Source organism: Capra hircus, chromosome 20, assembly GCF_001704415.2.
Source record: "Capra hircus breed San Clemente chromosome 20, ASM170441v1, whole genome shotgun sequence".
NCBI lineage: Eukaryota > Metazoa > Chordata > Mammalia > Artiodactyla > Bovidae > Capra > Capra hircus.
Window position 1 is genome coordinate 59,224,954 of NC_030827.1, and position 12,967 is coordinate 59,237,920.

Sequence of the window (12,967 nt, forward strand, 5' to 3'; positions counted from 1 at the left end):
GGATCTATGGGTTGAATGAAGGGATTGAATTGCCTGGGAGGTTCTGCTGGATGTTTTGCTCAAATCCTTCTGCCTTAGCCCCAGGACTTTATGGTCCCAGAGCAAAGCTTCTCATTGTCTGATTGTACATTGAAGATAATTGAAACATCCTTATTTTCAGCCTCTGTTCATAGCAGTTACTGCTTAAAAACAAGTAGCATTGCTTTTTTTTTTCTTGTTGCTGTTTCTGCCATAAGGTTTCTAATGACAAGGAGCTGATCCTGGTTTTATGGATCCTAAATCTTATAAGATTATAAATACAAATTTATATTCAGGACCTAGAAGAGTCTGTGCAAGGAGGGACCCTGAAACTCAAGGCTCATCAGCTTCTTGGTAGATAACTTCTGTGGACAACTAAAGAGCATTTAATTAATGCAGACTAATCTAAGCCCAAGGGAACAATATTCCATTTATTAGAGAACAAAAACAAACATTTGCCTTTATTTTATAATTGGCATCATAGTTGTTCCTCAGTAACTGTGAAGAGGATTGGTTCTAGGACACCAGAGAATACCAAAATTTGTGAAGGCTTAAGTTTCTTATATAAAATGTAGTAGTATTTGAATATACCTATGCATTGCTCCTTGGAAGGAAAGCTATGACAAACCTAGACAGCATGTTAAAAAGCAAAGACATCACTTTGCTGACAAAGGTCTGTATAGACAAAGCTATGGTTTTTCCAGTTGTCATGTATGGATGTGAGAGTTGGATCCTAAAGAAGGCTGAGCACTGAAGAGCTGTTAGCTTTGAATTGTGGTGCTGGAGAAGACTCTTGAGAATCCCTTGGACAGCAAGGAGATCAAACCAGTCCATCCTAAAGGAAAAAAACCCTGACTATTCATTGGAATGACTGATACTGAAGCTGAAGCTCCAATTCTTTGGCCATGTAATGCAAACTGACTCACTGGAAAAGACCCTGATGCTGGGAAAGACTGAGGCCAAAAGAGAAGGGGAAAGTAGCGGATGAGATGGTTAGATAGCATCAGTGACTCAACGGACACGAATTTGAGGAAACTCTAGGAGATGGTGGAGGACAGTGGAGCCTGGTGTGCTGTAGTCCACAGGATCGCAAAGAACTGGACACAGCTAAGTGACTGAACAACAACAATGCATGGTCCCTAGATTATTTACCATATAATGTAAACCCTGTGTAAATAGTTGCCAGCATGTGGCAAATTCAAGTTTTGCTTTTTGGAACTTTCTGGATTTTTTTTCCCAAATATTGTTGATCAGACGTTGTTTGGGTTCTTGGATTTGGAACTCATGGATGTGGAGAGCCAACTATATTTTGTTTAATTGGCATGAATGGCTGGTAAGGTGAGTAGGAAAGTAAGACAGGCAGGATTTTTAATGACTAATTGGAGACAGGAAGTTTAGTCTCAGATATCTGTCTTCCAACACTGCACAGTCAGTGGATAGCGCAGCACCACCTGAACTGTGTTTTGAACTCCAAATGCTGCAGACATTCTCATTATGCCATACTGCATGTAAATACAAGTGATATCACCAGACTAGGAGCTGGGTTTGCATTAGAGTATATTATGTGCAACCAACAGCCTCTGTAAAGAGCATAATGTTTAGTGTAGAATTGGAATCACCATGTGGGATGTTTGCATTGATCATTTTGACCAGGTGATTGCTAAGCTCAACTTGATAAGCTGGTGGTATGGATGGCTGACTCTCAGAGGGTCCCGTTTCATCTGGGGAAACTTTAGAGACTTTTTGATTATCACATTTGTATTGAATATTTCTCTTACAAAACAAAATTTTCCTTCTTAAGCATAGAGTATTTGAAATTGATTTAGTATTCCCTTTTTGATTTCATGGCCATCTTTTGAAAAAATTGTCTTGAAATTGAATTTGTATCATACTTTGCCTTTTATTTTATAATGTATAGCTTAAATTTCTACAGGAAGGATAACATTGACAAGAGGGCAATGGAGAAATTCATTCTTTATATAAATATAGCTTTTCTTGGGCTTCTAACACAGATCTATGATCGCATTCTGTCAATTTCCTCTCGAGAGGGCGAGACAGTTGAATTGCATAAACCCGTGATGGCAGAGGGCAATGTGGAAGTTTGGCTTAATTCTCTCCTGGAGGAATCTCAGGCCTCATTACATCTTGTGATTCGCCAGGCAGCAGCAAATATTCAAGAAACAGGTTTCCAACTGATTGAATTTCTTTCTTCCTTCCCTGCTCAGGTCAGTGTATTGAAATTGGAAAGTATTTTTTTTTTTTAACAGAAAAGTCATTTTATTTTATTTTATTTTTTTATTTTTTAAATTTTAAAATCTTTAATTCTTACATGCATTCCCAAACATGAACCCCCCTCCCACCTCCCTCCCCGTAACATCTCTCTGGGTCATCCCCATGCACAGAAAAGTCATTTTAGATCTTATTTGTTGTCTATTATAAATGACACAACTGACTATAATTTAACTCCAGAACAATATTGAGATTTTCGTAAGAATTTGTTAAATATAGATAAGTTTAAAGATTTCAACTACAGATTGTTGCTGTTATGTATCTATGTTTACGCATATATATTTATAGATGTATATATTTGTGCTATAGAAATATTGGTATATTTTCTTTTTTTAATATGTAAAAAGTATTTTCCTTTTTAAAAATTTAATTGGAGGGTAATTACTTCACAATATTGTGATAATTTTTGCCATATATCAACATGAATCGGCCATAGGCATACATGTGTTCCCTCCTCCTGAACCCCCATCTTTCCTTTCTCCCTACCTCCTCCTTCCACAGAGCACTGGCTTTGGGTGCCCTGCATCATACATCAAACTCCCACTAGTTATCTGTGTTACATATGGTATTGTATATGTTTCAATATTATTCTCTCAAAGCAACCCACCCTCACCTGAAGTAAGTCAGAAAGAGGAGACAAATATCATATATTAATGCATATATACATGGAATCTAGAAAGATGGTGCCAACGATCCTATGTGCTGGGCAGCAAAGGAGTGGGAGTGAATATAATTTCTTTTTTTAAAATATAAATTTATTTATTTTAATTGGAGGTTAATTACTTTACAATATTGTATTGGTTTTGTCATACAAATTTAAAATAGTTTTTTCCTACTGAATGCCTTTAGTACATAAATCATAAAATGTCCTGTGTTTTACTAGAAAAATGACAAATACATTTAGCAATAAAATACAGAAAGTGATATTTCCTTAGTGATGTGATCGATAAGGATTTTGTGATTACAGTGTATAAACCGTTTGTTGGTTTGATGAAAGTAGGTTGAAGACATATTCTTTCTGTGTCAGTAACTTAAAATCTATGGGGGGAGAGGTATGGCTTAAAGTGAGATGAAAAAATTGTAGCCACGTCACAAGGCTGTATGTGTTTGTCAGGTAAACAATATGCATAGAGTTTCCCATCAACTCAATATGCATAGAGTTTTCTTGAAGCAGCCCATCAAGCTGGTATAATACAGGATGGCTTGACGTTTGCATAATAATCAAAACTGTTGTAATTTCTGTTTAAATATATTCATATGGCATAACACTCATAAACCCTTTTTTGTTTCCATAAGGTTGGATTATTAGGAATTCAAATGATATGGACACGGGATTCAGAAGAGGCCCTTAGAAATGCCAAGTTTGATAAAAAAATCATGCAGAAAACCAATCAGTCTTTCCTGGAGCTACTGAACACATTGATAGACGTGACAACCAAGGACCTGAGCTCCGTGGAGCGAGTTAAATATGAGACTCTGATTACTATTCATGTGCACCAACGAGATATCTTTGATGACCTGGTAAATGCTTTATAAATGCTGTGGCATATACAGAAGAAAAAAATTTTAAAAAGGAAAATACTTCTTATACATTAAGAAGTAGACACTATCTGTGTTTACCCACCAGGAATAGTGTGAATGAATTCAAAGAAAAGATACAATTCAGGCAAAGAGGCATCTTTATGAAGAGAAATTGTCAGATTTTCTTGTCAGTCTTTAGCCGAAATTTTGGCCATTTTCTGATGATCTCAGCTAAGGTGTTATGGAGGCAATTAGACTTTATTTTGAAATTCTTTTCATGATCATTTTTAATGCTGAAATGTCATGTAGCGTTATCGAGAGCTTTCACTTGTCTTACGCTTCTTTTGGTTATTAAATTGAAGACTAATCTCTTGATGCAGAAATAATAAGTGACATTGCTAGTAGAACTGCTTAGTAGTTTTGAGGGTTTTTACTAACATAAATCACATATGTAACCAGTTTTGCTGCATTCGTTGATTGCAAATGGTCTTTCCTCATGTAGTTTGTGACATTCAGTTGTCATGCAGACTTTTGCCTTTAAAGAAAGAGCAGGGATGAGAAAGAGAGTTTGGTAGCTGTAGAGAATAGGAAATGTGAAATGAAATTTGCCCTCTACTGTAAAATATGACATTAGATAAGAGGCATGAAGCTCTTATTTTCATAATAATTTTCTGGATCATGTCTCACCCCATTATGTAAAAAAGATTATGAAAGGCTGGTTCTGATGTAATGGAAATAAAGGTGGCACATTGAGGCTGTTATGTGCTAATCTCCTCTCCTAATAGTTAAGCACACTGTTTGCCTTTCTGAGAAATAAAGGGCTCAGGGTAATTTTAGATTTCTTACTTGTAAAAAAAAATGATTAAAGTGGCTTAAAATTTTGGTTAAAAAAATTCATACAGAAGCATTGCTGGGCAATAATCTGCCATTTAGATGTTAGAAATTTTGGCCTGCTTCAAATCCTAGCAAGGATAATTAATGGATTGTAAAGCCCCCAACAATGTACTTCGTTATTACCAGAAGAGATGACTTTTTTTTTCCCCCTGATGAGATTGTTTAGTTCTATCTTGGTAAGCCAAAAATGGTTTCCATAGATTGTATTTCCTGGTTAGGACTGTGGCATTGGGCATTGAAGAATGAAATTTAAGATATGAGCATCTTACTATTAAAATAGAGCATGTTATTTGAATTGAGGGGTACAATTAAGTGTTTCTCTTGAATTTTCCTTTTCTCATATCTTTGAAAGTATCTCTTTTTTGTTGTTGTTGTTTTTGCTGATCAATGAATGAATGGGTTGGATGGTGATGTAATTGACATCTCCCAGCCAGCTGGGTTGTCTCTGAGTTCCATTACTCCACATTCTGATCTACCTGGATGCTGATGTGTATAGTTAATGAATGGTTTCCCTCTCGGTTTTAATATACACCTTCTGCATTTCAGTGTCACATGCATATCAAGAGCCCTTCGGACTTTGAGTGGCTGAAACAGTGCAGATTTTATTTTAACGAAGATTCTGACAAGATGATGGTTCACATCACGGACGTGCCCTTCATCTACCAGAATGAATTTCTAGGCTGCACTGACAGGCTTGTCATAACACCGCTCACAGACAGGTGATGGAAGGATTCTATGATTCCTCAGCCTCTCTCTCCCCTACCTCCCACATTTTCATTCTCTCCAGGTGGGCAGCGGATTTTGACTGATGGCCTCTTTTATACAAAACTCTTTGAAATTCGGTGTTTTGAGCTTTACCCATGTATCTTCACAGGGGGTTTAGGAGGCTTGTGACTGAAACAGACTTTGGTTCCTTTGCCTTCCATCTTACAGACACTAAGTGTAAATGACCCCTGCTGCTGACTCTCTGTGACCCCATGGACTCTAGCCCACCAGGCTCCTGTGCCCATGGGATTTTCCAGGCAAGGATACTGGAGTGGGTTCCCATTTCCTCCTCCAGGGGATCTCCCTAATCAGACTCATGTCTCTTGTGTCTCCTGCATTGGCAGGTGGTTCCTCTACCGCTGTGCCACCTGGGAAGCCCTAAATGACCTCAGTTCAGTTCAGTTCAGTCGCTCAGTCGTGCCCGACTCTTTGCGACCCTATGAATCGCAGCACACCAGGCCTCTCTGTCCATCACCATCTCCTGGAGTTCACTCAGACTCACGTCCAGCAAGTCCGTGATGCCATCCAGCCATCTCATCCTCGGTCGTCCCCTTCTCCTCCTGCCCCCAATCCCTCCCAGCATCAGAGTCTTTTCCAATGAGTCAACTCTTCGCATGAGGTGGCCAAAGTACTGGAGTTTCAGCTTTAGCATCATTCCTTCCAAAGAAATCCCAGGGCTGATCTCCTTCAGAATGGACTGGTTGGATCTGCTTGCAGTCCAAGGGACTATCAAGAGTCTTCTCCAACACCACAGTTCGAAAGCATCAATTCTTTGATGCTCAGCTTTCTTCACAGTCCAACTCTCACATCCATACATGACCACAGGAAAAACCATAGCCTTGACTAGACAGACCTTTGTTGGCAAAGTAATGTCTGTGCTTTTGAATATGCTATCTAGGTTGGTCATAACTTTCCTTCCAAGGAGTAAGTGTCTTTTTATTTCATGGCTGCAGTCACCATCTGCAGTGATTTTGGAGCCCCCCAAAATAAAGTCTGACACTGTTTCCACTGTTTCCCCATCTATTTCCCATGAAGTGAAGGGACCAGATGCCATGATCTTCGTTTTCTGAATGTTGAGCTTGAAGCCAACTTTTTCACTCTCCTCTTTCACTTTCATCAAGAGGCTTTTTTAGTTCCTCTTCACTTTCTGCCATAAGGGTGGTGTCATCTGCATATCTGAGGTTATTGATATTTTTCCCAGCAATCTTGATTCCAGCTTGTGCTTCTTCCAGCCCAGCATTTCTCATGATGTACTCTGCATAGAAGTTAAATAAGCAGGGTGACAATATACAGCCTTGACGTACTTCTTTTCCTATTTGGAACCAGTCTGTTGTTCCCTGTCCCATTCTAACTGTTGCTTCCTGACCTGCATATAACAGTGGACATCAAAGGGAAAAAAAAGTGAATTCATTGCTGTGTATCAAGTGCAAATCACCATGGGTTTTGGGGGCTGCATCAGGGGTCTGTGGCACTTTTATCATTACAGAGGCAATAAAGGTGTTTTTCTTTTTTTTTAAGCAGGAAAGAAATTAAATGTGAATGCTGGTTTCTGGTGGCTCAGTGATAAAGAACCTGCCTGCCAGTGCAGTAAACATAAGAGATGCAGGTTCCATTCCCGGTTTAGAGGAAGATGCCCTGGAGCAGGAAACGGCAACCCACTCCAGTATTCCTGCCTGGAGAACTCCACGGACAGAGAAACCTGGTGGGTTCAGTCCATAGGGTCGCAAAGAGTCGGACATGACTGAGTGTGAATGCATGCACTGGTGAGAAGTGATGGGGTGGACATTGACCTGTCCTGCCCCCTGCCTGTTATTAACCGCTGTGTTAGCCAGAGCCACCATGTAGCTTCTCTGGACCTGGTTTCTTCATCTATAAGATGAACCAGGTTATCTCCAGAGGTCCTTTCTCCGTGGCTAATAGTCTGATTTGAACTTGGTGGCATCTACCCATTATATATGGCTGTTCAGGGATGCTTTTGATACTTATTTTGAACCAAATAGGTGAGTGTTAAAATCAACATTTGGCTTAAGGAGAAGCTGACCTGAATACCAGTCATTTTACAGAGTGAACCTCTGGGCTGTTAGATTGAAAATATTATCCCTGGTCCAGTGGTTAAGATTAAGATTCCAAGCTTCCAATGCAGGGGGGTGTGGTCCAATCCCTTGGGGTAGTAAGATCCCATATGTCATGCCGTGTGTGTGTGTGTGTCTGTGTGTGTGTGTGTGTGTGTGTGTGTATACACACATATGGGCGTCCCAGGTGGCGCTAGTGGTAAAGAACCTACCCACGAATGCAAGAGACGTAGGAGACACAGATTTGATCCCTGGGTCGGGAAGATCCCCTGGAGGAGGACATACCAACCCACTCCAGTATTCTTACCTGGAGAATCCCATGGACAGAGGAGCCTGGGGGATACATTCCATAGTGTTGCAAAGAGCTGAACATGACTGAAGCACGCATGCATATATATATATATATGATCAGACAAAATTTAAAAGTTTGACGTAATAACCCTGTTTGCCAGATTGCACCTTCCGCTCAGTCATGATACCAAATGAACTGCTCACTTTTACCGGAGGATGGAGGAGTAGCAGGAGGTTTCACTGTGTCCTTTCCCCCACGCTGTCTTGTCTTCATGCTCTGTATTCCTTCTTATGTCTCATCAAAGGTGGTTTCCCCTGGATACTGCCAGACGTTTGTTTGGAGTTTTCCTCTTTGAAGTATAGAGGTGAATAGTGACAAAAGGCAGAGAATCCCTTGAAACACCTGTAAAAGTTATTTCACACTGTCTGTCCTTTCAAACCTCAAACCTTTTCCTCTCTTCTTTTCTCTACCCAAGTCCTCGTTTCTGTTTCGCTGAGAAGATAAAAGGGCCTGCACTCGTTGCTCGTCACGTCTGCCAACCAAGGGACCTGGCCCTGTGCCATCCACTCCCTCTCTCGGTTTATGGGATGGATTTTGTGCTGGCATCCAAAGTCAGCGCCTCTGCTGACGCAGCTATTTTGTCTCTGGGAGCATCAATAATTTTCACTTTCTACTGGATCATTCTCATCAATGTACAGCGTGCTATAATTGCTTCCAGACAGCAAATCCTACTGCGAAGCTCTGGTTTCCTTCCCATTTCTGTGCTGACATCAAAACTCCTCAAAAGCAGTTTTTAAGACTTAAATTTTATTGGAGTATAGTATAGTTACTTTGTAATGTTGTGTTAATTTCTATTGTATGATAAAGTAAATCAGCTATGCCTGCTTCATCAGATAAGTCGCTTCAGTTGTGTCTGACTCTTTGCAACCCCGCCAGGCTCCTCTGTCCATGGGATTTCCCATGCAAGGATACTGGAGTGGGTTGTCATGCCCTCCTCCCGGGGATCTTCCTGACCCAGGAATCAAACCCATGTCTCTACAGCTCCTGCTCTGCAGGGAGATTCTTTACCCATTGAGCCACCTGGGAGGCCCCAAATCAGCTACATGTATCCCTTCTTTTTTGATTTTCCTTCCGGTTTAGGTCACTATAGAGCATTAAATAGAGTTCCCTGTGCTGTACAGTAGATTCTCATTAGCTTTCTACTTAATACGTTTTATCAGTACTGTGTATATGTCAGTCCCGATCTCTCAATTCACCCCACCCCCCTTTCCACCTTAGTGTCCATATGTTTGCTCTCTACATCTCTATGTCTCTGTTTCAAAAATGCAGTTTTTGTCCACCTATTTGACCTTGAATTCACTCCATTCAGGCTCTGTGTATTAGTTTCTATTGCTGTCATAACAAATGACCAAGCATTTAGAAGCTTAAACCACACAGATCAATTACTTTGGGTTTCCATATGTCAGAAGTCTGACGCACATCTTGTTGGACTAACCTTAGGCATCAGCAGAAGTGTGCTCTCTCTGGGGTCTCTGGAGAGACTCTGACCCTTGTTGTTTCATTTGGTTGGTAGAATTCTTTCTCTTGGTGGTTGCAGGACCTTTGCCGCCACTTCCCTGCTGACTGTCAGCTGAGGGCTGTTCCCAGCGTTGGGGGGCTGCTGTTTACCTTGTCTTCTGGCCCCTTCCTCCCTCTTCACAGCCACAACCATGAGTTGAGACCTGTCTGATCTTTCCCCATCTCATGTCTCTCACCCACTCTTCTGCTTCCCTCTTCCCCTTTTCAAGAACTCATGAGATTAGATAGGGTCCACTTCTAACCCAGGATTACCTCCCCATATCAAGGCCTTTCACATTAATTGCATCTTCTAAGTCCCTTTAGCTGTGTAAGGGAATGTGTTTGCAGGGATTGGACTTGGATAGTTTTTTGGGGGGCAGTTTTTCTGCACATCATACTTTCTTGGGTGATGGTGGAGCCGTCACCCAGACCTTCGTGTTGCCAAATCCAGTGGTCATTTTTAGTTTTGCCCTTCCTTGACCAGTCATGTTTGCAGGGAATGTGTTGTCAAGGATTAGCACATGGATGTGTTTTGGGGGTGCCATTATTCTGCACATCACACTTTGTTCCCCTGGGAGGGCCGTCACCCAGATCTTCGTGTTGCCGAATCCAGCGGTCATTTTTAGTTCTGCCCTTCCTTGACCAGTCAGCAGTGTTTACACAGATGGCCACTCTCTCCCTTTCCAATTAATGAATTGTTTAATTTCTTCATGTGTGTTTGGCTGTGCTGGGTTTCCACTGCTGAGCGGGCTTTTCTCTAGTTGTGGGGCGTGGGGGCTACTCCCTAGCTGTTGTGAATGGGCTTTGCAGTGGCCTCTCTGTTGCAGAGCAGAGGCTCTAGGCGTGTGAGTTTCAGTAGCTGTGGCACTCAGGCTTTAGTGCCCTGTGGCATGTGGGATCTTCCCAGAGCAAGGATCAAACCCACGCCGCCTGCATTCACAGGCAGATTCTCGACCACTGGACCTCCAGGGAAGTCCCACTCTCTCCTTTCTGATGCCTTTCCTTCATGTGGCTTCCAGGTCATGACACCCCTGGTTCCTTCTGTTCTGCCTGTCCCTTCATATACTCTCCTGTGGTTCCTCTCCAGTCTCCTGACTTCTAAGCACAGAGCACACCAGGGCTCCTCTCTTTTCCATCTATACTCCTGAGATGATCTCACGTGGTTTTGAGTATCATCTAGATGTGGACTCCCCAGTCTTGAACCCTGCCGGGGCTTCTTCCCTTGAACTCCAGACACATACAGCCACTTGCCTACATGACATGTTTACTCAAATGCGTACTGGGAATTCACACTTATGTTTGCTCGTCCCCTCATAAACCTGCTCTCCTGCCATCTTCTCCATCTTTGCAAATGGCGATTCCATCCTTCAGTTGCTCAAACCAAAATCCTTGGAGCATCCTTGATGCCCTTCTTTTTCTCTCACTTTATTATCCAATCTGTCATGAAGTTTGGTCACCGACACTTTCAGAATTCACCTAGGATGTGACCACTTTTCTCCCCTTTGCTGTTATCACAGTCTCAGCCACCATCATCTCTAGGCTGGATGATTGCAGTAGTCTTTTATCTGGTCTTCTGCTTTTGCCATTGTTCCCGACAGTCTTCTCAATTCAGATGCTGGAATATTAGCCATATCCTGTCATCCTTTTGCCTTGATCTTTCTCCTGTCTTTCGGTCTCACCCAAGGTGACAGCAGTGTCCTTGCATTCACTTCTGTGACCTGCCATGATGGGTCCCTGCTGCCTACTGTCTCTCCTTCCTCATTCAGCTCCAGCCGCTTGTTCCCTGGCTGTTTCTTGAGCAGTCTCAGCACACAGCTGCCTCAGGACCTTTGCACTCACTGTTGCCTTCACCTGGAACCCTTTCCCCTGTGACACTGGCATAGCTCACTTCCTCTCCTCCAGGTCTCTGATCAGGTGTCTCTGCACATGGGTCTTCGGTCCTGACACATTTGAATCAGCAATCCCCACCCCATACTCCCTAACCCAGCTTTATTTTTTTCTGTTTTCTATTTTTAAATAGTTTATTTCCTTCCTTTAGGATATCAGTTCTATAACGTATAGACTTTTTGTGATTTATTCGCTGCTCCTAGAACACTTCTGTTCCATTTGTTGCTGTTGTTCAGTTGCTCAGTTTTGTCTGACTTTTTGTGACCCCATGGACTGCAGCATGCCAGGCCTGTCTGTTCCTCACCATATCCCGGAGTTTGCCCAAGTTCACGTCTACTGAATCTGTGATACCATCCAACCATCTTGTCCTCTGTCGCTCCCTTCTCTTCCCAGCATCAGGATCTTTTCCAATGAGTCAGCTTTTCACATCAGGTGGCCAAATTATTGCAGCTTCAGCTTCAGCATCAGTCCTTCCAATGAGTATTCAGGGTTGATTTCCCTTAGGATTGACTGGTTTGGTCTCATTGCTGTCCAAGGGACTTTCAAGCTTCTTCTGTAGCATAACAGGTTCTAAATAACATTTCCCGAATAAATCGAAAAATGTTTATTTTTAAAGTTGCATTTTTGTGGTAAAGAACTTAAATAGTACAGAAAGATAGAGTTTAAAGTGTGAGGGGAAATTTTCTTCTATTTTTCAATGATTAATAGTTTATTTTCTAAGAAATTATAAATGCTTATATGTCAAAAATCTTACTTTCACATAAAGGTATTCGATTATACAAACTTTTCTGTGACTTGATTTTTTCACTGTATTCATTATCTTGTACATCTTTCTGTATCAGAAAACTTGGGAACTTTAAAAGCAAAGTGGGTATTTATAAGTTAATAAGTGGAGGTGATTCTGAAGTTTGTGTCAATGTGTTTCATGATAAATGTTCACTTGTTTGTTTTTACTCTGAGTTGATTATGGTAGAAGTGAGTCACTGCAAGTCCATTGCAAGATTGGCTGCCATTTTACAAAGAATTACTCACTAGGATTAATACTTGGTGTCTTCTCAGCTTTTCACGCACTGCTCTGTGAAAATTCAACAAAGTTGATAGCAGTTGTGTCTGGGAAGCCTAATGTCGTGTGGATGGAGCTGCAAATATTTCAGAGGATAAAATAGTCAATAAATATGCTAAAAACATATACTGCCTTTTTCTAATAGCTCACGCTATTTTTCATGAGCAGTCCTTTTTTTACTTTTGAACACAAGTCGAGAAGACTGGAGGCAGTCTTAGTACCTGTCACTTAAGACGGAGGGCAGCAGAGATTGAAGACGGATGAAGGCATTTTGGCTTCTTAATAAAAAAGGCAGACAGTCCTCGTAATGTGTATGTTTCTCTGACATATTCTCATAGCTTCCCTGAGTTTTATCTGGGTCTTGGCCACTGTACTGTGTAGTGTTGGCCAGGACAGCGAACCTTTCTGATTCTCTTCTTTTGCAATCATTGTGTGGACTGGAGGTACTGTAGGTTGGGACCCAGCACTGGGCCTGCCACCGAGTTAATCTAAATTATCATTAATAATGTTAACATGACTATTACTTTTCTTTTTTGTTTAGAATTTTTACAATTTGAGTACAATCGATTTATAATATTGTGTTAGTTTCAAGTGTAAAGCAAATTTATT

At 41.3% G+C, this 12,967-nt stretch overlaps 1 protein-coding gene across 1 annotated transcript in view; it reads left to right on the forward strand.

Moving 5' to 3' along the window:
- Positions 1–12,967, forward strand: part of DNAH5 (dynein axonemal heavy chain 5) — a 258,304-nt gene that overhangs the window by 84,918 nt on the left and 160,419 nt on the right. Inside the window, exons 33-35 of the mRNA XM_005694882.3 lie at positions 2,031–2,243; positions 3,604–3,828; positions 5,269–5,441. Of these exons, the coding sequence (XP_005694939.2) occupies positions 2,031–2,243; positions 3,604–3,828; positions 5,269–5,441 (611 nt within the window). The remainder of the gene's footprint in view (positions 1–2,030; positions 2,244–3,603; positions 3,829–5,268; positions 5,442–12,967) is intronic.